A 25,835-nucleotide genomic window follows, 5' to 3' on the forward strand; every position below is an offset into this window, starting at 1 on the left:
TGGGAGCTGGGGATGTGGCTAAGCTGACTAAGTGCTTGCCTCGAAAGAATAAGGAGCTGTTTGATTTCTGGTATCCATGTTAAAAACAAGCAGGGTGTGGTGATGTTTTGGAATCCCAGAGCTGGCTCAGGGGGGACAGGAGGGTCCCCGAGGCTCTCTGGACAGCCAGCTTAGCCTACTCAGTAAGCATTAGGTTTAAGTTAGAAACCTTGCTTCAGAAAACAAGGTAGAAGCTGGGGAAATGCTCACTGGGAAAAAGCACCTGCTGTTTAAGTATGAGGAACTGAGTTCAAATCCCCACACATGCCTGTAAGTCCAGCTTTGTGGGGGAGCAAAAACAGAAGGATTAATGGGGCCACTGTCTCATAGTTTAGCCGAAAAATAACGAGCTGAAGGTTCAGTGTGAGACCCTGTCTCAAAGGACTAAGGCAGAGAGAGATAGAGCAGGACCCCCGGTTTTCAGCAACGCATACCCATGCCCACACTTGCACAAAAGGAAAGAAAGGAAAACTAAAAAATCAAGGTGGATGGCTCCTCCACTGGACAAACATGCGCATACCCATCCTCCTTGAAAATCCTCTCAATAAATACTCGAACAAAAGCCGAGGTGCAGCCTAGTTGGCAAAGTGTTTGCTTAGCATGCATGGAGCCCTGGGTACCATCCCTGTACCATATAAGCAAGGCATGGTGGTCCATGCCTATAATCCCAGCACTTGGGAGGTGGAGGCAGAAGAATCAGAAATTCAAGGTCATCTTTAGGTATACATTAGCTTGGGCTACACGAGACCTAAACAAATACAGAATAAAATAGATTAAAAATAAACTAGCAAAGAAGGGCCCAGAAGCCCACGCAGAAAGTGGGCAGGCTAGAGGCACGTGACTGGAGAGAGACAGGCTGTAGAACAGGGGAAGTCAGTTGGAAATGAGGTCACAAGGGAGAAGAACCAAGCCCACAGAGCTAGAGGGGTCAGAGAGGAAAACCACAGCAGGAATCTGGAACATTCTTCTAGGTACTGGGCCTGTGACTCACTGCTCGAAGGGCTCTGGGGATACAATCTGGTGACAGGCAGCAAAGGGGCCCTGGGGGTCCATCAGGACCCTACAGGCCTGGGTGCTGCTGGTGAGCGCTGTCTGCTCCGGACTGCACTCTGACCGCAGAAGCTCGGGCTCTTCTCCTCCTCCATCGTCTGGCAGGGCCCTGAAGTGGGGATGGCAAGGGGCTGCCTGAGGCTCAGGAAGTGAACTTAAGGAGAAAAAACAAGTCTGCAGAAAGGTGGAAGCAAGGACAAGGGCACCATGGGGATTTCTTTTTATTTTATTTTATTATTATTGTTTCTTATTTGAGATTTTGCCTGTATAAGGGTGTTGGATCCTGGAGTTATAAACAGTTGTCAGCTGCTATGTGGGTGCTGGGAATTGAGCCCCGGTCCTCTGGAAGAGCAGTCAGTGCTCTTAGCCACTGCGCCATCTCTCCAGTCCCGTCCCCCCCACCCCATGGGGATTTCTAATGAGCAGCTGTCAGTGAGAGACCAAGTGACAGAAGGTTGTGCTGAGGTTAAGGCAGTGGAAAAGAGACTTGCTGGGTAGGAGATACCCATCTCATAGGGAAAGCACCTGCTTAGAATCCCCCAGTGAGGGGCTGGGGGGTGGCTCAGTGATAAGAATGCTTGACTTTAATTCTCAGTAAGGGGTGAAGAATGTGGCTCACATTACATGCATGAGGTCGTAGGTTCAATCCTCTGCCCTCCAAGGAAAGAGACTCTTAGTCATCTCCCTAATCTCCAGCCCTCACCTTGGCGATCGGAAGAGGACCTCCACCACCTTCACCTCCCAACTGTTGCCAAAGGCGTTGATGTTTGAGGTGAGCATTCCATTGGGTAACATGAAATCATTGGCTTGGTTCTTGTCATAGTTTCCACACAGACCCCTTATCAGTCCACGGTATACGGTAGGCAAGGAGATCACTGCAGGAAGAAGGGAATTCCCTGTGGTGAGCCTAATTCTGTCCTTCCTGCCATAATCTAGCCCCCTGTCAGGCTGGGAGCTCTACCCCAGGTGGAACTCATCATTGAAATGTGCCTTTCTGTCTTCCATCCCAGAAATAGGTTCCTTTTTTCTGTGGTTATTGGTTTTATTGTTGCTATTTTCATTTTTGAGACAGGGTCTCATATAATTCAAGCTAGACTCAAACTTGCTATGTAGCTGAGGCTAGCTTCTTTGGATCCTCCTGTATCTACCTTCCAACTGCTAAGACTACAGGTGTGCTACACCATACCCTGCACTGTCTTTTTGTTTGTTTGTTTGGGTTTTCTTTTTTCTTTTCTTTTTTGTTTGTTTTTTGAGGAAGGGTTTGATCTGTGGAACAGCTCTGGCTGTCTTGGAACTAGTTCTATAGACCAGGATGGCCTAGAACTCACAGAGGCCCACCAAGTGCTGCCTCCCCAGTGCTGGGATTAAAGGTGTGCAGCACCAGCACCTGGCTTAATTGAGTTTCTTTGAGACAGAATCTCACTATAGGCCCTGAGTAGTCTGGAACTCACTATGTAGAGCACGTTGGTCCCAGCCTCCTGGCAGATCTCCTGTCTCTGGTTCCCAAGGGTTGGGATGACACTGTGAGCTAGCACCCCTGGCTCAGAGGCTGGGCTTCTGCTGTCTGTGGCCTGTCTGTTACCTGCAGTTTGCTTCCCATCGAAGTCCACCACCATTTCAAAGTCAGTGATGAGAAACAGCCGTTGTGCCCGCAATATGACCCGCAGGTGGTGATTTGGGCTGTAGGGGATCGCCACCTTTTGATCGTTAACCTTGAAACAGAAGGACTGCAGCTGCACAGCATGCTGAGTGGGCCACACTCTATGCTGCCGTTCTCTGTGCCTGGCTTTCCTCAGCGCCCCACCATGGTATTCCAGAGTCTTCATTGCCCCCAGTCAGAGACTTCCCTTCATACACCAGTGCCTTCCTTGCAAAAACTCAGAAAGACAGATGACTAGTGGGTAGAGGCACTTGCCACTAATCTGGAGGACTTGAGTTTGAGTCCCAGGACCCATATGGTGGATGCAGAGAACAGACTCCTCCAAGGTGTCTTCTGACTCCCACACAGGCACCACAGCACATGCATGCCCGTGCATGTACACATGACAAATGCATGTGACAGAGAGGTGGCCCATTGTTTGACTCCTCCAGTGGGCCTGCATTGGGTTCCCAGAATCCTTGCTGGACTGCTCACAAATACCTATAACTCTAGCTCCACAGTACATGACACCTTCTGGCCTCCGTGGGTTCTCATACATATGTGGGATTTACACATAAATACATAAACACAGAAATATTAAGAATTAAATAAGTGTAAAAGAAAGCTATTTTTAAATCAGCACTGTGGATGCTGCAGCTCCATTCCCACACGTGTGTCACATGTGTGCATCGCTCCCCTTTATTCCCCTCAGCCTTCTGCTCAGCCCCACTGCTCTGTGCCACCTTTCTCCACAAAGGGACACCACCGTCTGCACTCCTGGAAACTCCCTGGCAGTGGGGCACTCTGGCTTCGCTAACTCCAGGTGGTCTACAATGGTCTCCCTAGGTTCCTTCAGGTCTGCTCCTGCCCGTTACTCACCAAAACCACCAGCCCTTTTTGGAGCTGGATTTTATAACCATAGACGATGGTGGTCACTTCATGCAAGGCTGGACTCCCTTTGGAGGATATCTTGTTGCGTCCCTCTGTGACCAGGGGCTCAATCCCCTCTGGGAGCTTGTCCACTGTCTTAATGAGATAGTAGTTCATCCGGCCCGGGAATCGGTAGTCGAAGCCATCAAAAGTATGGTAATAGGGGTCCCCAAATGCGGTACATTTTTCCAATTCTGTGAACACCAAAAAACGACCTCAGCCCAGTTACTGGTCTCCTAGAACCTCTCCCCAGCTGCAGTGTTTCTTATCACCTCCCCTTAGGCCAGGGCTCTGCCTCTGGATTCTTCCAGCCACCAGGGCACTCTCTCCACTTCCCCTCTCCCCCACCGCGTCCTTACTGTTGACTGCACAGTTACTGCTGCCATCATCACTGTGCTGGCAGTGGGACCCTGTGGGGCAGACGAAGTTTCGGCACTGAACAGCACCAGCCACACAGGTACAACTCTGGGTGCACCCACTGGAGATCCAGGTCTTGCCTGCCTGCAGAAGACACGGGAAGAGATAGAAGTGAGGACAGAGGAGGCGAATCTAAAGAGGAAGGCTCACTTCCTGTGTGAATGGCTTACATCTGTCCTCCCTACTTGCAAGCCCCAAATCTATTAAGCCAACCAATTTGCACTTGCAAAGTAGGCTAGATTGGCTGGCCAGTGAGCTTCAGTAATCTACCTGTTTCCACCTCTTCAATGCTGGGATTACAAGTAAATACTACTACACCCGACTTTAAAAAATGAAAACAAAACAAAACAAAACAAAACAAAAAAACATTTACTTTGGCCATAGGATGCCACAGCATGTGTGTGTGGGGTGGAGGACATTTCTTTCAGGGGTCCATTCTCTCTTCCAACTATGTGGGTTTTTGGCACCAAAGTCAGGTCACTGGGCTTTGTGGCAGGTGCGTTTCCCTGCAGAGACACCTCCTGGCCCTCGCCTGGCTTTTTCTACAGGGGTTCTAGGAATCAAATTGACAGCCTCATGTGCAAGATAAACACTTCCAGACTGAGCTATCTGCCCAGTTGTGTGTTTGTTTAGAGAGCTTACTTGGAGGTTCTAGCAGGGAAGCCCAGCTATATACCCTTGCCAAAAAAAGAAAAGAAGAGAAAAACAACAACAATAACACAGCCCTCTTCAACCAAGTGGCAGCTTTGGGAGGGACATATATGGAGTGATGAGGGGGAAGGAGAAACCTGCCTAGCAGCCACATCAACCACATCGACCCTGGGGACCAAGGGGGTGACAGATGTCACAGCCAGATGGCCTTCACAGTAACCGAGTCTCACATAGAGCAGGCTGGCCTCCAATTCCCTATGTAGCCTTGTGCTAGGAAGACAGGTGTGCACCGCCACTCCTGGTTCATGGTTGCTGCAGACGGAACCCAGGGCTCTGTGTGTGCCAAGTCTTGTACCTCCAAACCTGCGTCACTTTCTATAAGGGCTTGAACATCTGTACATTTGGGTATCTTCAGGATGCTCTGGAACCAGGAACATAATTCCTGTGGGTGCATTTGGCCTTCTCTAGAAGACAGCTAGAGTACCATTGGAACCTTGGCACCATGTAATCCTCCTCAAGACATTGTTCTTGGCCTTTTGCTATGTTTAGTTGAGATAAGGTCTTAAGTAGCTCAGGCCAGTCTCAAAGTCATTATGTATCTGAGGATAGCTTTCAACATCTGATCTTCCTGTTCCCACCTCCTAAGTGGTTGGATTCAAGGTGTGTACCACAACACACAGCTTGTTTTTGGTGTCTTACATATATCGCTTAGGAGGGGCTCCTGGACACATTTGCAGATGAGGAAATAGAGCAGCAGGGTTCTTCCTGTCCACCTTGGTGTTTCAGTTGTGGTGATTCCCTGACACAATTCCCAGTCTACAAGGGCTGGGAATGTGGCTTGACTGGCAGAGTACTTGTCTATGACCACAAAGCCCTGGGTTTTACACCAAGCACCACATAACCCAGGCATGGTGGGGCAGCCGGTTATCCAAGCACTCAGGAAGTCAGAGCAGGACAACCAGGAATTTGAGGTCCTTTTCAGCTATGCAGTGAGTTTGAGACCAGCCTGAGTTATGAGTCCTAGTCTTTGAAAAAATAAATAAAACTCAATCTACAGCTTACCAGCTTTCACACTCCAGAGCCAATCATATAAACAGGAGCATCCAAGGCTGAGAACGGCAGAGGGTGACACCTCTCAATCCCACTCTCTACACCAACTCACCGGGATGGAGTCACCCTGGGCATCTTTGCAGCCACATTGGTCTTTGAGCACACACTTGTTGTCACTGAACAGGAAGCCAGGTCGACAGACACAGCCCTCCTTGCAGGTGGAGGGGGCTTTGGTGCTGATGCCCTCACAGAGGCCATTCGGGTTGGAGCAGGACGGTAGACAGGAGGGAAGGCAGTCGGTGTATAGGCTGTGGGCCGGGCACTGCAGTGCTATAGAAAGAAGGAGAGAAGGGCTCATGCTGTGCCTTGGATCCCTGCAGCCACGAGCTGGCATTGTCCTTCCCTTCCCATGGCCCCCTTACTCTTGGAGACACAGTTACTGCTGCCATCTTCATACACTTTGCACTGGGTCCCCGAGGGGCACTGGAAACTTTGGCACTGAAAGAGCCCTCCCTTGCATGCACAAATCTGGGTACAGTCAGAGGAGATCCATGACTGGCCAGTCTGCAGAAGCCACAGAAAGGAAAAGAGAGAGAGAGAACGTAAGGGCTGGGTCTACCGGACAAGTTTAGCTTTCTGTCTGAGGGTCTTACATTTGCCCTCTATATCTGCAGGTTCCATATCTACTGAGTCAACCAACTACATATAACATTTTTTAAATTGCCACTGGGACTGTGGGCATAATTGAGCCTAACTAGAATGCTCAGGGAGGGGATGGGAGCATGGCTTAGTGCTAGAGCAATTGCCTAGGACTCCTCAGTGAAGCGCTGTGGGTGTGACCCAGTAGTAGTTAGAGTACTGGCCTAGAGCCCTCAGTGAGGTGTTGGGGGTGCTGCCCAGTGGTTGGTACAGTGCTTGTTTAGACTCATCCAGTGGGCATTAAAGGCGTGGTTCAGCGGAGGAGTAACTGTCTAGAATCGTCCACTCAACACTAGGGCATGCAGTTCAGTGGTACAGCATTTCCCTGGCACATGCTAAGACTCTACCAACCTTCAAATCCATGGGCTAACCATATGAGTAAGAGCGTCCAGAGAGACAGAGAAAATGGAAAAGCAGCCCTAATCCTACTCTTAAAAATCTAGGTGTGCATGAGCGTGCATGTGTGTGGGCATACATCCATGGCGAGGGTAGATAATTAGGTTTGTTTCTGGCCTTCCACTTTGCACCAAGACAAGATTCATTCTGCCTCTCTCTGTCTTAGTGCTGTTATTCACTGTTTGTGTACTACCAGAGTTGGCACCCACATTTCTTGGGATTTTCCTGGCTTCACCTCCTATGGCATAGTAGGAAAACTGAGATCACAATCAGTTGTGCCCAGCTTCCATGGGTAGTGGGAATTCAACTCAGGTTCTCACATTTATGAAGCAACTCAATGAGCCAACTCCTATTCCCTCATTGCATTCTTCATGCCTGCTCACCTGGATGAGGTTACCCTGGGAGAGTTTGCAGGCACAGTGAATTCTGAGCATACACTTGTTGTTTTGCAGCACGTAGCCAGATCGGCAGACACAGCCCTCCTTGCAGGTGGAGGGGGCTTTGGGGCTGGAGCCCTTGCAGAGGCCCTCTGGGTCCAAGCAGGAAGGTAGACAGGAGGGAAGGCAGTTGGTATAGAAGCTGTGGGCCGGGCATTTCAGAGCTTTGTGGTGGAAAGAGAGTGGCATTAGTGTAGAGAACCAGAGGGGGCCCAAGGAAGCAGAGGCCACATTAAATAGGGTGGGTAGAACAACTAAGAAACTTTAGGGCTTTCTCTGCTCCTTTTGTTATTTATCCCGCAAATGTTTACTGAGTGTGGACTGTGTGTCTCCCCAGAGAACTAAGTTACTTCTTGCCCTTTCTCTGATTCTGCCACCCATGAGCACAGACCTCCATCTTCCCCCATGGTTTCCTTACCACTCGTGACACAGCTACTGCTGCCATCTTCATAGAGCTGGCAATGGGACTCTGCTGGGCACTTGAAGTCCCGACACTGAACAGCCCCTCCCTTGCAGGCACAACTCTGGATACATCCTCTGGAGATCCACGTCTTGCCTTCCTGTAGAAGCCACAAGAAGAGGACAGAAGTGAGGACAGCAGTGACGGGTTTACTAGCTGTCTGGGGGACTTACATTTGCTATCCCTGTATGCAGGCTCCACCTCTACTCAATCAACTGTGGGTGGAAAATATTTTTAAAAGAATTACAACTCTGGCTGTGGGTACATTTTAGCTTGACTACAATCCCCAATGAACAGCAGTTCAATGATAGAGTAATTGCCTAGAATCCCCAAGCAAGGGGATAGGGTGTGACTCAGCAGTAGAGCACTGGTCTAGCATGTGCCAAGAATGGACCAACCTTCAACTCCTGGGCATGATGTGGCAAGTCAGAGAAAAGGAGAAAATGGCTCCCAAGCCCATTTTTTATTTTATTTTTTAAATTTATTTATTATGTATAGTGCTCTGCCTGTAGGCCAGATGAGGGCACCAGATCTCATTATAGATGGTTGTGAGCCACCATGTGGTTGCTGAAACTGAACTCAGGACCTCTGGAAGAGCAGCCAGTGCTCTTAACCACTGAGCCGGCTCTCCAGCCCCTCCAAGCCACTTTAAAAAACTGTGTGTGCACATTTGTGTTCAAGTATGTGTGTGGGTATGCACATACCCTGAAGGTCTGAAGATGTGCTCAGTGTTGGTCCTTGCACTCCAAACCTGGCACTGAAGCAGGCTCTCCCTGCCCACCCTCTCTCCGCCCATCTTGGCTTTGATGATGTTCACCACTATGTATACCAGAATGTTTGGCCTGCAAGTTTCTGAGGGTTGTCCCGTTTGTACCTCCCATATTTCAGTAGGAGCTCTTGGACTACACAGACTACTGTGTCCAGTTTAAATGAATTATGGGGACTTGAACTGAAGTCTTCACCCACTGAGCCAACTCCTTAGCCCTCACTAATTCCATTTTTCATGCTCACTCACCGGGATGAGAGCACCCTGGGCATCTTTGCAGCCACACTGGATTCTGAGGATACACTTGTCATTACTCAGCACATAGCCAGATTGACAGAGGCAGCCTGCCTTGCAGACGGCAGGGTCTTTGGGGCTGGTGCCCTTACAGTGGGCATCAGGATCCAAGCAGGAAGGTAAACAGGAGGGAAGGCAGTTGGTGAAGCGGCTGTGGGCGGGGCATTGGAAGGCTGTAGGATGGGAGTGGAGCAGTGTTAGTGGGGAGGCCTGAGAACGATGACAGAAGCAGACGCTTCAGAAGCCAGGCTAGGATGAATGACTGACAGAGCTTGTTTGTGGGGTTTTCCTCCTTTTATTATTCATTCAGCAAACCGGTAGGAAGAGTGGACTTCCCAAGTCATTGTGGGAGCTGAACCATTGGGAGACTGACACTGACAAAGGGCCGGCTGTGGCTTCCCAGACTCCACTCTGTGGTGCCTCCCACCTCCTGTCTCTGCGGCCTGCCTCTGACACACCCCCGCCACCTCCCCAAGGGCTTCCTTACTGTTGGAGGCACAGTTACTGCTGCCATCATCACTATGTTGGCAGTGGGTCCCTGAGGGGCAGTTGAAATCATTGCACTTGATGTCCCCATCGATGCAGGAACAGCTCTGGGTGCAACCACTGGAGATCCAGGTCTTGCCCACCTGCAGAAGCCAGAGAAAAGAAAAGGAATGAGAGGATGATTCTAAGGAGCCAAGCTCAATCTGCAGGTTCCACATCTGTTGAGTTAAGCAACTACAGGAAGAAAAACTGCATCTGACCTTACAGGTATAGTTCAGTGGCACCTGGCCTGTATAGAATCTACCAGAAAGAGTATAGAAGTAGGGCTTTGCCTTAGGGTACTTGGCTACAATCCCCAGTGAGGGGCTAGGGATGTGATTCTACACAGAAAGCTTGCCTACAATCCTGCACTATGGGTAAGGGAGTCTGGATCAGAGGTAGCACACCTGCCTAGAATCCCTCAGTGAGGGGCTGGGGTGTGGCTCAGTGTAGAGCACCTGCTGAGAACACCCCAGTGAGGGGCTGGCTGAGATGCTCACAGGAGAACATTTGCCTAGCATGATCCAGGCCCTGACTGATCTTCACAAAGTAGGGCTAGCCATACAGACAGATGCATCCAAGATGGAGAGAAACAGACAAAGGGAAAAGGTCATCTATAATCTCTCATCTTTTTATGTTTGTGTGAATCATTGTATGAGAGCACAGGTGTGTATACATGTGGGTTGGGGAGACAATCTCAGGTGTTGGTTATGACCTTCTACTTTGTAATGAGACACGGCCCCCATTTCTGTTGATGTTTCCCTCTGGATACAGAAGACTATATGGCTCCCCAATTTCAAAGGGTTCTCCTGTGCCCCTCCCCCTGCCCAATAGCATCCCTAGGATTATAGACACAGGCTGTTCCATTCAGTTTACATTGATAGTGAAGATTAGAACTCAGACCCTCAGTTGGTGCTGGTGGTGGCGCACGCCTTTAATCCCAGAACTCAGGAGGCAGAGGCAGGAGGATCTCTGTGAGTTCGAGGTCAGCCTGGTCTACAGAGTGAGTTCCAGGACAGCACCCAAAGCAATACAGAGAAACCCTGTCTCGAAAAACAAAACAACAACAAAACAACTCAGATCCTCCTCACATTTTCAGAGCAAACATTTAACTCAGTCATTTTCAAATTCCCCCACCAATCCCACTTTAGCTGCCCACTCACCAAGATGAGGTTACCCTGGGCATCTTTGCAGCTACATTGAGCTTTGGGAACACACTTGTCCTTATGCAGCACGTAGCCAAATTGACAGATACAGCCCTCCTTGCAGGAGGAGGCTTTGGGGCTGGTGCCCTTGCAAAGGCCACCTGGGTCCGAGCAGGAAGGCAGACAAGAGGGAAGGCAGTTGGTGTAGCGGCTGTGAGCTGGACACTGTACAGCTATGGAGTGGAGGGAGGATAAGTTAGGGACAATAAAGCTGGTGGAGGGGATTGGTGAGGGGGTAGCAAGGAGGTAGGGACTATAGACACAAGACAAGAAGGCACAATGGCCAACAGAACTCAGGGTTTTTCTTCTTTTGTTATGCATTCAGCAAACATTTACTGAGCTTGGACTGTGTGCCAAGCCCCAAGCTAAAAAAAACAATGGTTTTCTCAAGTTAATATGGGAAACTATTAAGAGACTAGCACTTGCTGGGTGGTGGTGGCGCACGCCTTTAATCCCAGCACTCAGGAGGCAGAAGCAGGCGGATCTCTGTGAGTTCGAGGCCAGTCTGGCCTACAAAGTGAGTTCCAGGACAGGCTCCAAAGCTACACAGAGAAACCCTGTCTCGAAAAGCCAGAGAGAGAAAGCGGGGGCACTGAGAAGACTGAGAAGAGACTGTTTGGCAAACATTTACTGACACGGGCTGTGTGAAAATCCCTGAGAGAAGAAAACGTAGATCTCCCAAGGCATCATGGGACACTAATTCTGATGGTCAGTTTTAATTCTCAACTTGACAGAATGTAGAGTCATCTAGGAAGAGTCCCAATAAGGGCTTGTCCAGGTCAGACTGGAACCGGAACCATCTGGTACATTAATTGGTGTAGGAGATCCAGCCCATTGCGGATGGCAAAGTTCCCTGGGTTTGGCCCTGGGCAGTATAGAGAGAGCTAGCTGAGTATGAGTGAGCATGCTTGCTTTGCTCTTTGTCCTGACTACAGCGCCTGGGAGTAGCTCTCTACGTCCCCACTCCCTTGACTCCCCTACAATGATGGACTACAACTGTGAGCCAAAAGAAGGCCTTTGTCCCCAAGTTTCTTCTTGTCACAGTATTGTGCCACAGCAGCAGGAATTAACTACTATATTGACCACTGAGAGACTAACACTGAGAAGGGACACAGCCTCACCAAGGTCCCATGTTACTGCATCCAATCCCTGAACTCCCAGGCTCAGGGGACTAAGTGCCTTCCTTCCCTGCCTCTGAGTCCTCCCATCATGAGGACAGTCTCTCCACCTCCCCTCATGGTTCCCTTACTGTTTTCAACACAATTACTGCTGCCTTCCTCGATGTCCTGGCACTGAGTCCCTGCGGGGCACTTGAAGTCATGGCAGTGAACAAGTCCTTCCACGCATGTGCATTTCTGGGAACAGCCTGTGGAAATCCAGGTCTTGCCTGCCTACAGAAGCCACAGGAGGATACGGGAAGTAAGGACAAAGGGGCCAGTTGTAAGGAGACAGGCTTAGCCATTTGCCCTCCTTACCTGAAGGCTCCACATCTAAGTCAACCAAGCACAGGTAGGAAACACAGGGAAAACTGTATCTGGAGCTGTTCAGCCGTAGAGGGCCTATGTAGACTCCACCAGGAAGAAGGTGGGAGCAGGGCTCTGCCTTAGGTTATCTGTCTACAAGCCCCCAGTGAGGGGCTGGAATCCCCCAGTGATAAAGCATGTTCCTAGCCTGTTCCATGACCTGGACAACTCCAGGGCCAACAATACAGTCATGATGTACATTCCAGGCTCACAGAACAGAAGGAAGCAGGAAGGGGCCCCGATCCCAAATTCTATGTCCACTCACCAGAATGGGGGTGCCCTGGGAGTCTTTGCAGCCACATTGAATTCTGGGTATACACTTGTCCTTATTGAGCACAAAGCCAGGCTGACAGAGGCAGCCTTCTTTGCAGATGGAGGGGGCTCTGAGGCCTTCAACCTCACAGTGCTCATTCAGGTTGGAGCAGGATGGGATACAGGAAGGGAGGCAGTTGGTGTGGTGGCTGTTGTCTGGGCATTCCAGAACTATGGGGTAGAAGGAAATGGGATCAGTGCATAGAGCGTGAGAGAGCCTAAGGAAGTAGGGAAAACGGAAACTAGGCTGGGCAGGATGACAAGATGAGCTTGTGATTTTCCCCTTTGTTTATCCAGACAGCAAACCCTTAGTGAGAGGAGTGGGCCTCCCAAGTCAGTGTGGGAGCCAAGCCACTGGGAGATGAGCACTGAGGAGAGACCCTGCTGTGGGTCCCCAGTACTCCCCATGGTGGTACCTAGTATCCTGACCTCTTGGGCTCAGGAGACCAAGTTCCTTTTTGTTTTATTTCTGATCTGCCCAGCTATGCACACACCCTCTCGATCTTCCCATGGCTTTCTTACCAACTTTGGCACAGTTACTACTGCCATCACCATTGTCTTTGCACCGAGTCCCTGAGGGACAGTGGAAATCCCGGCAACGGATGTTCCCTGCCAGGCAGGTACAGTTCTGGGTACAGCCTTTGGAGATCCAAGTCTTGTCTGCCTGCAGAGGTCACAGAGAGGGAAAAGAAGTAAACAGAGATGGCAGTTCTGGGTAGACAGCTTTCTGCTCTGTCTGAAGGACTCACATTTGTCCTCCCTGTCCACAGCTTTCACTCCACAGAAACACACTGAAACAACTATTACAACTGGGAGTTTGGGTATATCTGAGTAGGATTGTGTTTACCTAGAATCCCCAGTGAGGGGCTGGGGTGTGGCTCAGTGGTAGAGCACCTGTCTAGAATCCCCCAGTGAAGGGCTGGGGTGTGGCTCAGTGGTAGAGCTCCTGCCTAGAATCCCCCAGTGAGGGGTGGGGTGTGGCTCAGGGGTAGAACAACTGTCTACAATCCTTAATAAGAAAGGGTTGTGGCTCAGTGGCAGAGCTATGGCTGAGAAATTTCCTGCAGGGGTTTGAGAGCATAGCTCAGTTATAGAGCAAGGCTGCCTAGTACTTGCCTCGAATTCCAACTAATGAACATGTAAGGGAGATGTGTGGATAAATGAAGGAGCACTTACTTAGCGTGTGCCAAGCTTGACCAGGCTTCATGTTGCAAGGTTAGCCATAAAGACAGGAGAGCGCCTAGGGTCAGGTGGCAGTGGTGCACACCTTTAGTCCCAGCACTCAGGAGGCGGAGGCAAGTGGATCTCTGTGAGTTCGAGACCAGCCTGATCTACAGAGTGAGTTCCAGGATAGGCTCCAAAGCTACACAGAGAAACCCTGTCTTGATAACAAACAAACAAACAAACAAACCAGGAGAACTTCAGATGGACAAAAGCAAAGGGAAGGAGAAATGGCTGCCAATCCCACTTTGAAAAAACATCTTTTATTACACTTTTTTCTTTCTGTGTGCACAAACATGTTTTGACCACCATGTGGTGGCCAAAAAACAACTTTCTAGAGTCAATTCTCTCTTTCTGCCATAGAGATTCTAGAAATTGGCTTGGCCTATAAGTTAAGTGGCTTTACCTATGGAGCCATGTTTGTTTTTGTTTTTTTGTTTGTTTGTTTGTTTGTTTTGAGACAGGGATTCTCTGTGGCTTTGGAGGCTGTCCTGGCACTCGCTCTGTAGACCAGGCTGGCCTCGAACTCACAGAGATCTGCCTGCCTCTGCCTCCCGAGTGCTGGAATTAAAGGTGTGCACCACCAACACCCCATTGGTCCACTACTTTTTAAAATTACTTTTATTTTATGTACATTGCTGTTTTTCCATGGGTGTTGGGTTCCCTAGAACTGGAGTTACAGACAGTTGTGAGCTGCCATGTAGGTGCTGGGAATTGAATCCTGGTCCTCTGGAAGAGCGACCGCTCTTAACCGCTGAGTCATCTCTCCAGACCCTACTTTTTTTTTTTTTTTTTTTTTTAACTAATCTTTGTGTGTGTGTGCTCTCTGTTTAATCATGGTATACTTATGTGTGGAGGTCAGAGGACAAATCTTGGGTGTTGGTACTCACTTTTCACCCCATAACTAGATATCCAGACATCACAGACTAGCAAACTCCTATCTCTTCCTCCTGTCTCACATAGAAACCCTGGGGTGACATAAAGGCCTCAGGCTGACAGTTCACTGAACTGTGGAGACTCCAAGCTTGTTCTCCATTTGTGCTGAATCGGGGCCTTACTGAGCCATCTGCCCAGGCCCACCAGTCTTACATTTGGCACACACTCACCGGGATGAGAACACCATGGGCGTCTTTGCAGGCACACTGAATTCTGAGTACACACTTGTTGTTATGCAGCACAAAGCCAGCTCGACAGACACAGCCCTCCTTGCAGGTGGAGGGGGCTTTTGGGCTGGTGCCCCCACAGAGGCCTTCTGGGTCCGCACAGGAAGGTAGACAGGAGGGAAGGCAGTTTGTGTAGCGGCTGTGGGTGGGGCACTGCAGAGCTATGGAGTAGAGAGACTAGTGTTAGCATAGAGGGACAGAGGGGCCCAAAAGACAGAGGCTGCAGAAACTAAGTTAGGATGAATAACCAACAAAACTTGTGTTTTTCACTTTTTTGGGTTTTATTTTTCCTTTTGTTATTCATTCAGCAACCATTTCCTGGCATGGGCTGGGTGCCAGCCCTAAGGAGGGAACCAATGACTTTATCTCTCAAGTCAGTGTGGGAGCCTAACCATTGAGAACTTAGTACTGAAAAGGAATGCAGTCAGGTGGCTCTTTGCTGTGCCTCTGATCCCTGCACCCTTGAGCACACACACCTTCCCACCTTCCCTCCATCATCCTCTTACTGATTTTGGCGCAGCTACTGTTGCCATCCTGGTCATCCTGGCACTGAGTCCCTGAGGGGCAGTTGAAGTTGTGACACTGGACAGCCCCTCCCACGCAGGTACAGCTCTGGGTGCAGCCCCTGGAGGTCCAGGTCTTGCCTGCCTGCAGAAGCCACAGGAAGAGAGAGAAGTGAGGACACAGAGGCTGCTCCAGGGACACAACCTCACCTCCTGTCTGCACAGCTTCAGTCTGCCCTCCCTATCCATATTGGAAAAGAGAACCATATGTGGGGAAGGGGAATTATCAGCTCATTGGTAGATCGGGTCCTAAATCCTCAGCAGGGACCTCTAAGAATAGCTCAGCCACACAACTCACTGGCCAGGAATAGCCCAGTAAGTGCTTGAGCTCCTGCCTAGAATTCTCCAGTGAGGAGCTGGGGTGTGTCTCAGTGGCAGAGCCCTGCCTAGAATCCCCCAGTGAGGGGCTGGGGTGTGTCTCAGTGGTAGAGCCCTGCCTAGAATCCCCCAGTGAGGGGCTGGGGTGTGGTTCTGTAGTAGAGCACCTGCCTAGAGTCCCACAGTGAGGGGCTGGGGTGTGGCTCTGTGGTAGAGCACCTGCCTAGAATCCCCCAGTGAGGGGGTTGGGTGTAGCTCAGTGGTAGAGCCCCTACCTAGAATCCCCCAGTGAGGGGCTGGGGTGTGTCTCAGCGGTAGAGCCCTGCCTAGAATCCCTCAATGAGGGGCTGGGGTGTGGCTCTGTGGTAGATCCTCTGCCTAGAATTCTTAGTGGGGGGCTAAGGGGGGGCTAAGGTGTGGCTTACTGGATAAAACAACTGCCTAGAGTCTTTAGTGAGGGTTTGGGGGTGTGGCTCAGTGGTAGAGCTCTTGCCTAGCCTGTGCCAGAACCTGAACAACCTTCAAACTCAAGGGCCAGACATACAGACAGGAACATTCCAGAAGGAATTCGATGAAAGGAAAAGTGGCCCACAACAGTCCAATTAAAAAAAAAAATGTTTCATATGGCTCCAGAGATGACTCAGCTGTTAAGAGCACCTGCTGTCTTGTAGAAGACCCAGATTCAATTCCCAGCACCACACAGCAGCTCACAACTCCTGTAACTCTAATTCTAGGGGATCCAATGCCTTCTTTTTTAAAAAAAATTATTTATTTTTATTTTATGTGCCTTAGTGTTTTGCCATGGGTGTTGGGTCCCCTGAAACTGGAGTTACAGACAGTTGTGAGCTGTGGATGCTAGGAATTAAACCCAGGTCCTCTGGAAGAACAGTCAGTGCTCTTAACCACTGGAGCCATCTCTCCAGCCCCTCCAATGCCTTCTTTTGGCCTCTGTGGGCATCCGGTTCCCAAGTAATATACATGAATACATGCAGTCACTCACACACATAAAATAAAAATAAGTCTTTTTAAAGATTGCACAGTGTGTGTGTGTGTGTGTGTGTGTGTGTGTGTGTGTGTGTGTGTGTGTGTTCATGTGTGTGAGTGCTAGCTCACATGCTCATGTAGTTCAGAGGACAATTTCAGGTATTGGTTTCTGGGGATTGTCCTGTCTCTGTCCAGCATTTTCTGGTAGAGTGATAGATTAAAGACACAGGTAACTTTGCCCATCTATAATGGGTTGTGGAGATTCAAACTCAGGTCCTCACTTGTGCACAAGAAAGCAACTGACCCATTGAGCTAGCATTCCCAACCCCATTTCCACACCCACTCACCGGAATTAAGTCACCCTGGGCATTTTTGCAGCCACAGTGAATCTGGAGCACACATTTGTTATTATTCAGCACATAGCCAGGTTGACAGATACAGCCCTCCTTGCAGGTGGAGGAGACTTTGGAGATGGTAACCCCACAGAGGCCATCCAAATTAGCACAGGAAGGTAAACATGGGGGAAGGCAGTTTGTGTAGCGGCTGTGGGCAGGACATTGCAGAGCTATGGGGTGGAGGGAAATTGGGGTTAATGAATGGGGGGCCCAAAGAAGCAGAGAAATATCCCATGGAGCTTCAGGATTTTTTCCTATCATTATTAATTTTGAAAACATTTACTGAGCCTGGTATGTGTGTGTGTCAAGCCCTTAGAAAAATAAGAAGAATGGATCTCCCAACTAAATGGAGAAGATTAACCATTGAGAGACCTGCCCTGAGAAAGGTCTCGGCAGAGCCAAAGGGCCACAGACTCCCGTCCATTATGGTAGCTAGTATCTCAACCTCTGAGGCCCAAGGGACTAAGTTCTGTGTTACCCTGTCTCTCATCCCTCCATCCATGAGCACACCCTCCCCACCTCCCCCCAGAGCCCCCTTACTGATTTTGGCACAGTTTCTGCTGTCATCATTGTTGTTCTTGCAGTAAGTCCCTGGGGGACACTGGAAATTCCTGCACTGGATGGTCCCTCCCATGCAGTTACAGGTCTCTGTACAGTCTTCGTTGATCCAGGTCTTGCCTGCCTGCAGAAGCCATGGTAAGAGAAAGGGAGTGAGGAAGAGGCCAGCTCCAAGGAGACACCCTCACTGTTCTGGGGTATGTAGGCTTGTCCTCGCTGTCTGCAGGTTCCACATCTCCAGGGGAAGATATATGAAAACATAATTGTATTAGGGGGTGTGGGGCATATCTCAGAGGCATGGATTCCTGCAGTCAGGAGTTGGAGGTTCGACTCAGTGAAGGACAGCTAGACTAGAATTCTCAGTGATAGAGCACTTGTCTCTCCTGTGCCAGGCCATGACTGTCCTTCACTGTCTAGGGTCACCTCTAAAGAAAGGTGCAACACCTTCATTCCTAGCATTTAGGAGACAAAGCCAAGCAGATCTCTGTGAGTTCCAGACCTGCTTAGTCTGTCTACATAGTAAGTTCCAGACCCTGTCTCAAAAAACAAAACTAAACAAAAATACAGGCGCATCCCAGGTTAACAAAAGTAGAGGGAAGAAGTGAGTTCCACTTTTAAATCTGTGTGCATGTGTGTGTGAGTGTGTAAGTGTGTGAGTGTGTGAGTGTGTTGTGAGAGAGTGTGTGAGAGACAGTGTGTGTGAATGTGGGTGTGTGAGAGTGTGAGAGTATGTGTGTGAGTGTGAGTGTGTGTGTGTGAGAGAGAGAGTGTGTGCTTTCATGTATGTTCATGTGTGTGGGAGCATTTGTGCATGTATGTATGTAAGTCAGAATATAGCCTGGAATGTTGGTCCTCACCTTCTACCTTGTATTGTGAAGCTAACTGTCTCTGTGTAATCATAAGACTGGCCTACAAGTTTCTAGGGATTCTCCTGTCTCCCAGTAGAAGCTAGAAGCTACCATGTCCAGCTCACATAGGTTCTGGACATTCAAACTCAGGCCCTCACATTTGCAAGGCAAACATTTTAGCCAGTGAGCCATCTCCTCAGTCACCCACCAGTCCCTCTTTCCACACCCACTCACGGGAATAAGGCCACCGTGGCCATCGTTGCAGCTACACTGAATTCGGAGAACACACTTGTCATTGTTCAATAAGTAGCCAGGTCGACAGATGCAGCCCTCCTTACAGGTTGTGGGGACTTTGGAGCTGGCTTCCTCGCAGTGGCCATCCAGAATGGCACAGGAAGGCGGACAGGAAGGAAGGCAGCTGGTGAACTGGCTGTGGGCGGGGCACTGCAGAGCTTTGGGGTAGAGAGAGAGGAGTCAATGAGGGAATCCAAGGGAGCACAGGTTATAGAAACCAAATTTGGCAGAATGAGCAATAGCTCTTTGAGCCTTATTTTTCTTTTGTTATTCATTTAGTAAACATTTACTGAGCATGGGCTGTTGTGCCAAGCCCTAGGGAAAAAAGGTAAAAGTAACTTTTTTTCTAGTTCAGTGTGGGAGACTAAAAACAATGGCTCTCCCAAGGCAGCAGGGGAGACTAACCAATGAGGAGGGACTTACACTGTAGAGCCCAGCAGGGGTCCAGAGTCTTTCCCCACTATGGTACCTCCTATCCCCAACCTCCAAGGCCAGAGGACTATCTACCCTCCTTCTTGCCCAGCCTCTGATCCCTCCAGCCATGAGCACACCCCCCGCCCACCTTCCCCCATGACTCCCTTACTGATTTTGGCACAGTTACTGTTGCCATCACTACTGTCTTTGCAGTAAGTCCCCGAGGGACACTGGAAATTCTGGCACTGGATGGCGCCTCCTGCACAGGCACAGTTCTGGGTGCAACCCCTGGAGGTCCAGGTCTTGCCTGCCTGCAGAAGTCATAGGAAGAGAAAGTGAAGGTGGAGGAGCTTGTCCTAGGGAGACAGACTCAACTCCTGTCTGAAGTATTTGCATTTGCCCTCTGCCTATAGGTTTCACATCTATTGAATCACCAACCAGAGATGGAAAATATTGAAAAAAGAATTATATCTAGGGCAAGTGGGTTATCTCAGTGGTAGAGACCCTGCCTAGAATCCCCCAGAGAGGGGCTGGGGTGTGGCTCAGTTTTAGAGACCCTGCCTAGAATCCCCCAGAGAGGGGCTGGGGTGTGGCTCAGTTTTAGAGACCCTGCCTAGAATCCCCTGTGAGAAGCACTAGAAGAGGCTCAGTGGCAGAGTGCAGGCCTAGAATACTCAGAAGGGGCCTCTGAGCACAGCTAGGTCACCCAGCTCACTTGCATACAATCTTCATTGAGAGGCCAGGTGCACGGCTCAATGGTGGTGCTCTACCACCCCCAGATCTTGACCAACTTTTAGACTCAAGAACCAGCCAGAGACGAGTACATAGGAGGAGGTCAGAGGAGACCTTGTGTGAATCAGTTCTTTCCTTCTACCATGTGGGTCCTGGAGACTGAACTCAGGTGTTCACACTTGAAGGCAAGTATCTTTACCATGGAGCCATGTCTCTGGCCCTCAACTTTGTAAGAATTAATCTTTTAGTATGTATATGTATATACAGTATGTGCATGCATGTGCATTTGTGTGACCATGCACACAGAAAAGGCAGTCAGAGAGCAGGCTCCAGTTTTGAGTTCACTTCTCCACTTTGTCTTGAGACAAATTTGTATCTCAACTTCCTTCTTTCATTGTTGATACTGTTCTTCCCTAGCTTGCCAGTTTCTGGGGATTGTATGCATAGCTTAACATGGTTTTATGGGATTTGAACTCAGGTCCCCACACTTACTTACACAGCAAGCACTTCCTTCCCAGCTGCCCCAGTCCCAGTGCCCACACCCACTCACCGGAATGAGGTCACCCCGGGCATCTTGGCAGTCACAGTGAATTTGGAGCACACACTTGTTTTTATTCAGGAAGTAGCCAGGTTGACAGAGGCAGCCCTCCTTGCAGGTGGAAGGGACTTGGGGACTGGTGCCCTCACAGCGGCCATCCAGGTTGAGACAGGAAGGTGGGCAGGAGGGAAGGCAGCTTGTGAAGTGGCTGTGATCTGGGCACTGCAGAGCTATGGGGTGCCCGAAGAGAGGGGTTAGTAGCGAAGACAAGAGGGGCCTGAGAAGCACAGGCTACAGAACCAGGCTAGGCACAGTGACCAAGACGACTTGGGGCTCTCCCTCTACACCTTCAGTATCCATTCGAAAAACATTTACTGATCATGGCCCTTGTGGCAAATCCTGAGAGAGGAAAGTAAAAAGACTCACTCCCACGTCAGTGTGGGAGATCAGCCACTGAGAGACTGACATTGAGAGGGGACTCGGCTGCAGTTCCCAAAATCCACCCCCACTGCTGGAAGAAGCTCCTTGGTGCCTTGCCTCTGGTTCCTCCAATCAGAAGCCCACCCTCTCTCCCTTCCCCACGGCTCTCTTACTGATTTTAGCACAGTTACTGCTGCCATCATCCCTGTCCTTGCAGTAAGTCCCCGAAGGACACAGGAAATTCCGGCACTCGATGGTCCCTCCCACACAGGTACAGCTCTGGGAACAGCCTGTAGCGATCCAGGTCTTGCCTGCCTGCAGAAGCCATGGGAAATGGAAGGAAGTGAGTTTCTTCTAACTCAGTGTGGTAGTTTTTATTTCTCGTGTGTGTGTGTGTGTGTGTGTGTGTGTGTGTGTGTGTGTGTCCGTGTGAATATATGCATTCGATAGTCCATATGCATGTGCCAGAAGACACATCAATCCCTGGAAGCTGGAGTTCTAGGTGTCTGTGAGTTGCTGGGATCCAAACTCCAATCCTCCTGATTGAGTGGCGTGTGCTCTTAACCACGGAGCCATCTCTCTGGCCCCTAGTTCTCAGTAGACTACCTCACTTCCTGTCTGGGATACTTACATTTGCCCTTGGTGTCTACAGATTTCCCATTAGTGAGTCTATCAGCTATGTCTCTCTACCACTCTGATTTCCCTGCTTACTCACCGGAATGAAGCCGCCCTGGGTGCCTTTGCAGCCACACTCAATTTTGAGCACACACTTGTCATTAGCCAGCACATAGCCAGGTTGACAGGAGCAGCCCTCCTTGCAGGTAGAAGGGGCTTTAGGTGTGATGCCCTCACAGTGGGCATCTGGATCCAAGCAGGAAGGTTGACAGGAGGGAAGGCAGTCGGTGTAGAGGCTGTGGGCGGGGCACTGCAGAGCTTTGGGGTAGAAGCATAGCAGGGTTAGTGGAAAGGGCACAAGGAATCAGAGGCTGTAAATACCAAGCTAGGCAGAATGACTAACAGAGTTTGGGGCCTTTCTCCTTCTCCTTAGTGTTCATTTAGAAATCATTCGCTGAGGATGGCTATGTGTCCAACATGGAGGACAGGTGGAAAGAATCGTTTCTTCTAACTCAGTGTGGAAGACTAACCCTGAGAAGGGACTCAGCCACACCCTATGTCCCTAGAATCCCTCCCTACTTGGAACCTCCTATCCATAACCTCTTAAGTGGGGACTAAGCTTCTTCTTGCTCTGCCTCAGACTCTTCTAGTCGTGAGCATACGTTCCACTTTCCCCCATAGTTCCCTTACGGATTCTCGCACAGTTACTGCTGCCATCATTGCTGTCCTTGCAGTAAGTCCCTGAAGGACACTGGAAATTCCGGCACTGAACAGCCCCTGCCATGCAGGTACAGCTCTGGTTACAGCCTCTAGGAGTCCAGGTCTTGCCTGCCTGCAGAAGCCACGGGACAAGAGAGGGACAGGGGACAGAGGGGCTGGTTAAAGGAAGACAGCCTTACTCCTGTCTACAGGACTTTCATTTTCCCCTCCCATTCTACAGGTCCATATCTATTGCATCAACCATTAGTACACGGAAAATATTTGAACAAATATGGCATCTATGGATGGGGTTTAGCTCAGTAGGGGGGCACTTGCCTAGAATCCGACAGTAAGGTGCTGGCGACTATTTCAACAGAGAGCATCTGTTTAGAATTACCCAGTGAAGGGCTGGGGCATGGCTCAGTGGTAGAACAACTACCTAGAATCCCACAAGGGGCTAGGAATGGTTCTCAGGGGAAGATCACTTGCCTAGTCTATGACAGGACAGACTTTTCTCCACATTACCAGGACATCAATATAGACATGAGCATCCCAGACTAAGAGAGGCAGAAGAAAAGAGGAAGAGGAGGAAGTAGGAGGAGGAAGTAGGAGGAGGAAGTAGGAGGAGGAAGTAGGAGGATGAGGAAGTAGGAGGAGGAGGAGGAGGAGGAGGAGGAGGAGGAGTTCCCATTCTCCATTCTCACCGGGATGAGAACACCATGGGCATCTTTACAATCACACTGCATTCTGAGCACACACTTGTCCTTATCGATCACGTAGCCAGGTTGGCAGACACAGCCCTCCTTGCAAGTGGAGGGGCCTGTGGGGCCGGTGCCTTCACAGTGGCCCTCTGGGTCCAAGCAAGTGGGTGGGCAGCGGGGAAGGCAGTCAGTGTACTGGCTGTTGGCTGGACACTGCAGAGCTATGGAGTGGAGGGAGAGGGCAGTTAGTGGAGGAGGCCCAAGGAAACAGAGGCTTCTGTGCAGTGATCAGACTAGACAAAATGACCAGGAGACCCCCTCCACCCCACCTGCATTAACTATCATTCAATAGGCACTCACTGAGCATGCCCCATTTGTCAATCCAGGAGAGAGAAAATAAGACAAATGGGTCTCCCAAGTCAATGTGGGAGATTAAACATTGAGAAGGGATTCAGCCCAGCCATGGCTCCACAAAATCTCTCTCTACTGTGGTACCTTCTATATCCAACCTCTAAAACGCAAGGGAATAAGCTCCTTCTTGCCCTGCCTCAGGTCCCTCCAGCCATCAGCACTTCTCCATTCCCCCACGGCTCCCTTACGGATTTTAACACAGTTACTGCTGTCATCATTGCTGTTCTTGCAGTAAGTCTCTGGAGGACACTGGAAACTCTGGCACTGGATGATCCCTCCTGTGCAGGTACAGCTCTGGGTGCAGCCTCTGGAGACCCAGGTCTTGCCTCCCTGCAGAAGGCATGGAAAGAGATGACAGGAAGTGAGGAAGGAGAGGTTGGCTAGAGACAGCCTCACCTGTTTGAAGGGACTTAGGTTTGCCTTCCCTATTGCCACTGCACATCTCCTGAGTCAACCAACAGAAGGAAGAAAATATTTGAGAAATATTTCCTTCTGTCACTGTATGCATAACTCAACAGAATAGAACCTGCCTAGAATCACCCAGTGAGGAGGCAGGGGAGGCGTGGGTGATCAGCAAATCCTACGTCTGGGCCCTGGGGGAGTAGGTCAGTGGTAGAATGCTAGCCCTGAATCCTATAGTAAGGACCTGGGGAGCATAGCTCAGTTGCAGAGCACCTGACTAGAATCCTCAGTGATGGGTGGTTGTGTGGCTTTGAAGTAGAATATTTGCCTGGAATTCCCCAGAGAAGCACCTGCCTACCTTGTGCCTGGACCTGAACAACCTTCCCATTCCAGCACCAGTCATACAGACTGGAGCATCCCAGGTGCAGAGAAGCAGAAGAAAGAGCTAGTGGCTCCCAATCCTATGTGGGTTTTGGTTTCATTAGTTGGTTTATTTGTTTGCGACAGGTTCTCTTCTATGTAGTCCTGGCTGGTCTAGAACTTGCTATGTAGCTCAGGTTGGTCTTGAATTTGTAGGGATATACCTGACTATGCTTTCCAAATACTGGGACTAAAGCCACAAGTCATCATCACCTCTCTCTCTCCTCTCTCTCTCTCTCTCTCTCTCTCTCTCTCTCTCTCTCTCTCTCTCTCTTCTGTGTGTGTGTGTGTGTGCACGCACGTGAATGTGTGTATATGCATGCATGTGTGCTCATGCATGTGTGCGCGCGCACATGGAGGTCAGAGGATCGTTTCAAGTGTTGGTATTCATGCTGTAGCTTGTATTGAAAATTCAGTCTCTCTCTGGGTCTGTCTTTTTCTCTGTCTTCTTTGTTGTTGGTCACCACTGCATACACAAGACTAACTAGCTCTCAAGTTTCTGAGGAGTCTGCTGTCTCCCTTTCCTGTCTCCTAGTAGAAGCACTGGGGCTGTAGACATAGGCTGTTGTGTCCATCTCACAGGGGTTGTGGGGATTCAAACCCAGGTCCAAATGCTTGTGGGATGAACACTTTAAAATGGAGCTATTTCCACAGACCCTGCCAATCCTACCATCCATGCTCACTCACTGGGATGAGAGCACCGTGGGCGTCTTTGCAGCCACACTCAGTTTTGAGTACACACGTGTCCTTTTGCAGCACAAGGCCAGGTTCACAGACACAGCCCTCCTTGCAGGTGGAGGGGGCTTTGGGACTGGTTTCCTTACAGAGGCCCTCTGGGTCCAAGCAGGACGGTAGACAGGAGGGAAGGCAGTCAGTGAACAGGCTGTGGTCTGGGCACTGCAGAGCTATGGGGTAAAAACAGAGTGGGGTTAGTGGAGAGGCCCAGAGGGTGCCTGAGGAAGCAGAACTACAGAAACCAAGCTTGCCATAATGACCAAGAGACCTTGGATTTTTTTTTCTTTCTTTTTGTTATTCATTCAGCAAACACTTCTGGGCATGGCCTGTGTGCCAAGCCTTGAAAGGAGGGGGTTAGAATGGATGGTCCCAAGTCAGTGTCAGAAGGGTCTCAGCAGAAACCTCTCTACTGTGATACCTAGTAACTTGACCTCTTAAGGCAAAAGCCCAAACTCCTTTTTTCCCTGCCTCCAATCCATCCAGCCATGAGCACACACACCTTCCCCACCTTCCCCATGACTCTCTTACTGATTTTAGCACAGTTACTGCTGCCCTCATTATTGTTCTTGCAGTACGTCCCCGAGGGACACTTGAAGTCCTGGCACTGAACAGCCCCTTCCATGCAGGCACAGCTCTGGGTACAGCCTGTGGAGATCCATGTCTTGCCTGCCTGCAGAAGCCACAGGAAGGAATGTGAGGACAGAGGGATTGGTTAGAGAGGTGTCACTTCCTGTTTTGGGGACTCAGGTCTGAATAATTAAGACTACCTACATGGTGTCAAAAACATTGGGGGAAAAATGCTTCTGCTGCTGTGTACATAGCTCAGCAATAGTGCCTGCCTCGAGTTTTCCACTAAGGGTGTGGGAGTGGCCCAGTGCTGGCACTCTGGCCCAGGATCTATAATGGGGACCTGGGACTACAGTTCAGACGTAGCGCACCTGATCAGAACCCCCAGTGATCTGGGAGCTCATGTGACTTAGGTATACTTGTCTACCTCCCTTCACTGAGGGC

General features: G+C 50.0%; 1 protein-coding gene across 1 annotated transcript in view; it reads right to left on the reverse strand.

The window, feature by feature from the left end:
* The window catches only part of Zan (zonadhesin), a 108,383-nt gene that overhangs the window by 9,332 nt on the left and 73,216 nt on the right, over window positions 1-25,835 (reverse strand). Inside the window, 28 exon segments of the mRNA XM_027416274.2 lie at window positions 1,031-1,198; window positions 1,793-1,964; window positions 2,672-2,801; window positions 3,608-3,852; window positions 4,018-4,159; window positions 5,889-6,106; window positions 6,199-6,340; window positions 7,255-7,472; window positions 7,727-7,868; window positions 8,784-9,001; window positions 11,808-11,949; window positions 12,347-12,564; window positions 12,916-13,053; window positions 14,717-14,938; window positions 15,284-15,425; window positions 16,990-17,207; window positions 17,578-17,719; window positions 18,678-18,895; window positions 19,262-19,289; window positions 19,292-19,462; window positions 20,434-20,651; window positions 21,015-21,156; window positions 21,557-21,774; window positions 22,147-22,288; window positions 22,860-23,077; window positions 23,456-23,593; window positions 24,773-24,994; window positions 25,353-25,494. Coding sequence (XP_027272075.1) covers window positions 1,031-1,198; window positions 1,793-1,964; window positions 2,672-2,801; window positions 3,608-3,852; window positions 4,018-4,159; window positions 5,889-6,106; window positions 6,199-6,340; window positions 7,255-7,472; window positions 7,727-7,868; window positions 8,784-9,001; window positions 11,808-11,949; window positions 12,347-12,564; window positions 12,916-13,053; window positions 14,717-14,938; window positions 15,284-15,425; window positions 16,990-17,207; window positions 17,578-17,719; window positions 18,678-18,895; window positions 19,262-19,289; window positions 19,292-19,462; window positions 20,434-20,651; window positions 21,015-21,156; window positions 21,557-21,774; window positions 22,147-22,288; window positions 22,860-23,077; window positions 23,456-23,593; window positions 24,773-24,994; window positions 25,353-25,494 — 4,874 coding nt within the window.

Source organism: Cricetulus griseus, chromosome 4, assembly GCF_003668045.3.
Source record: "Cricetulus griseus strain 17A/GY chromosome 4, alternate assembly CriGri-PICRH-1.0, whole genome shotgun sequence".
NCBI lineage: Eukaryota > Metazoa > Chordata > Mammalia > Rodentia > Cricetidae > Cricetulus > Cricetulus griseus.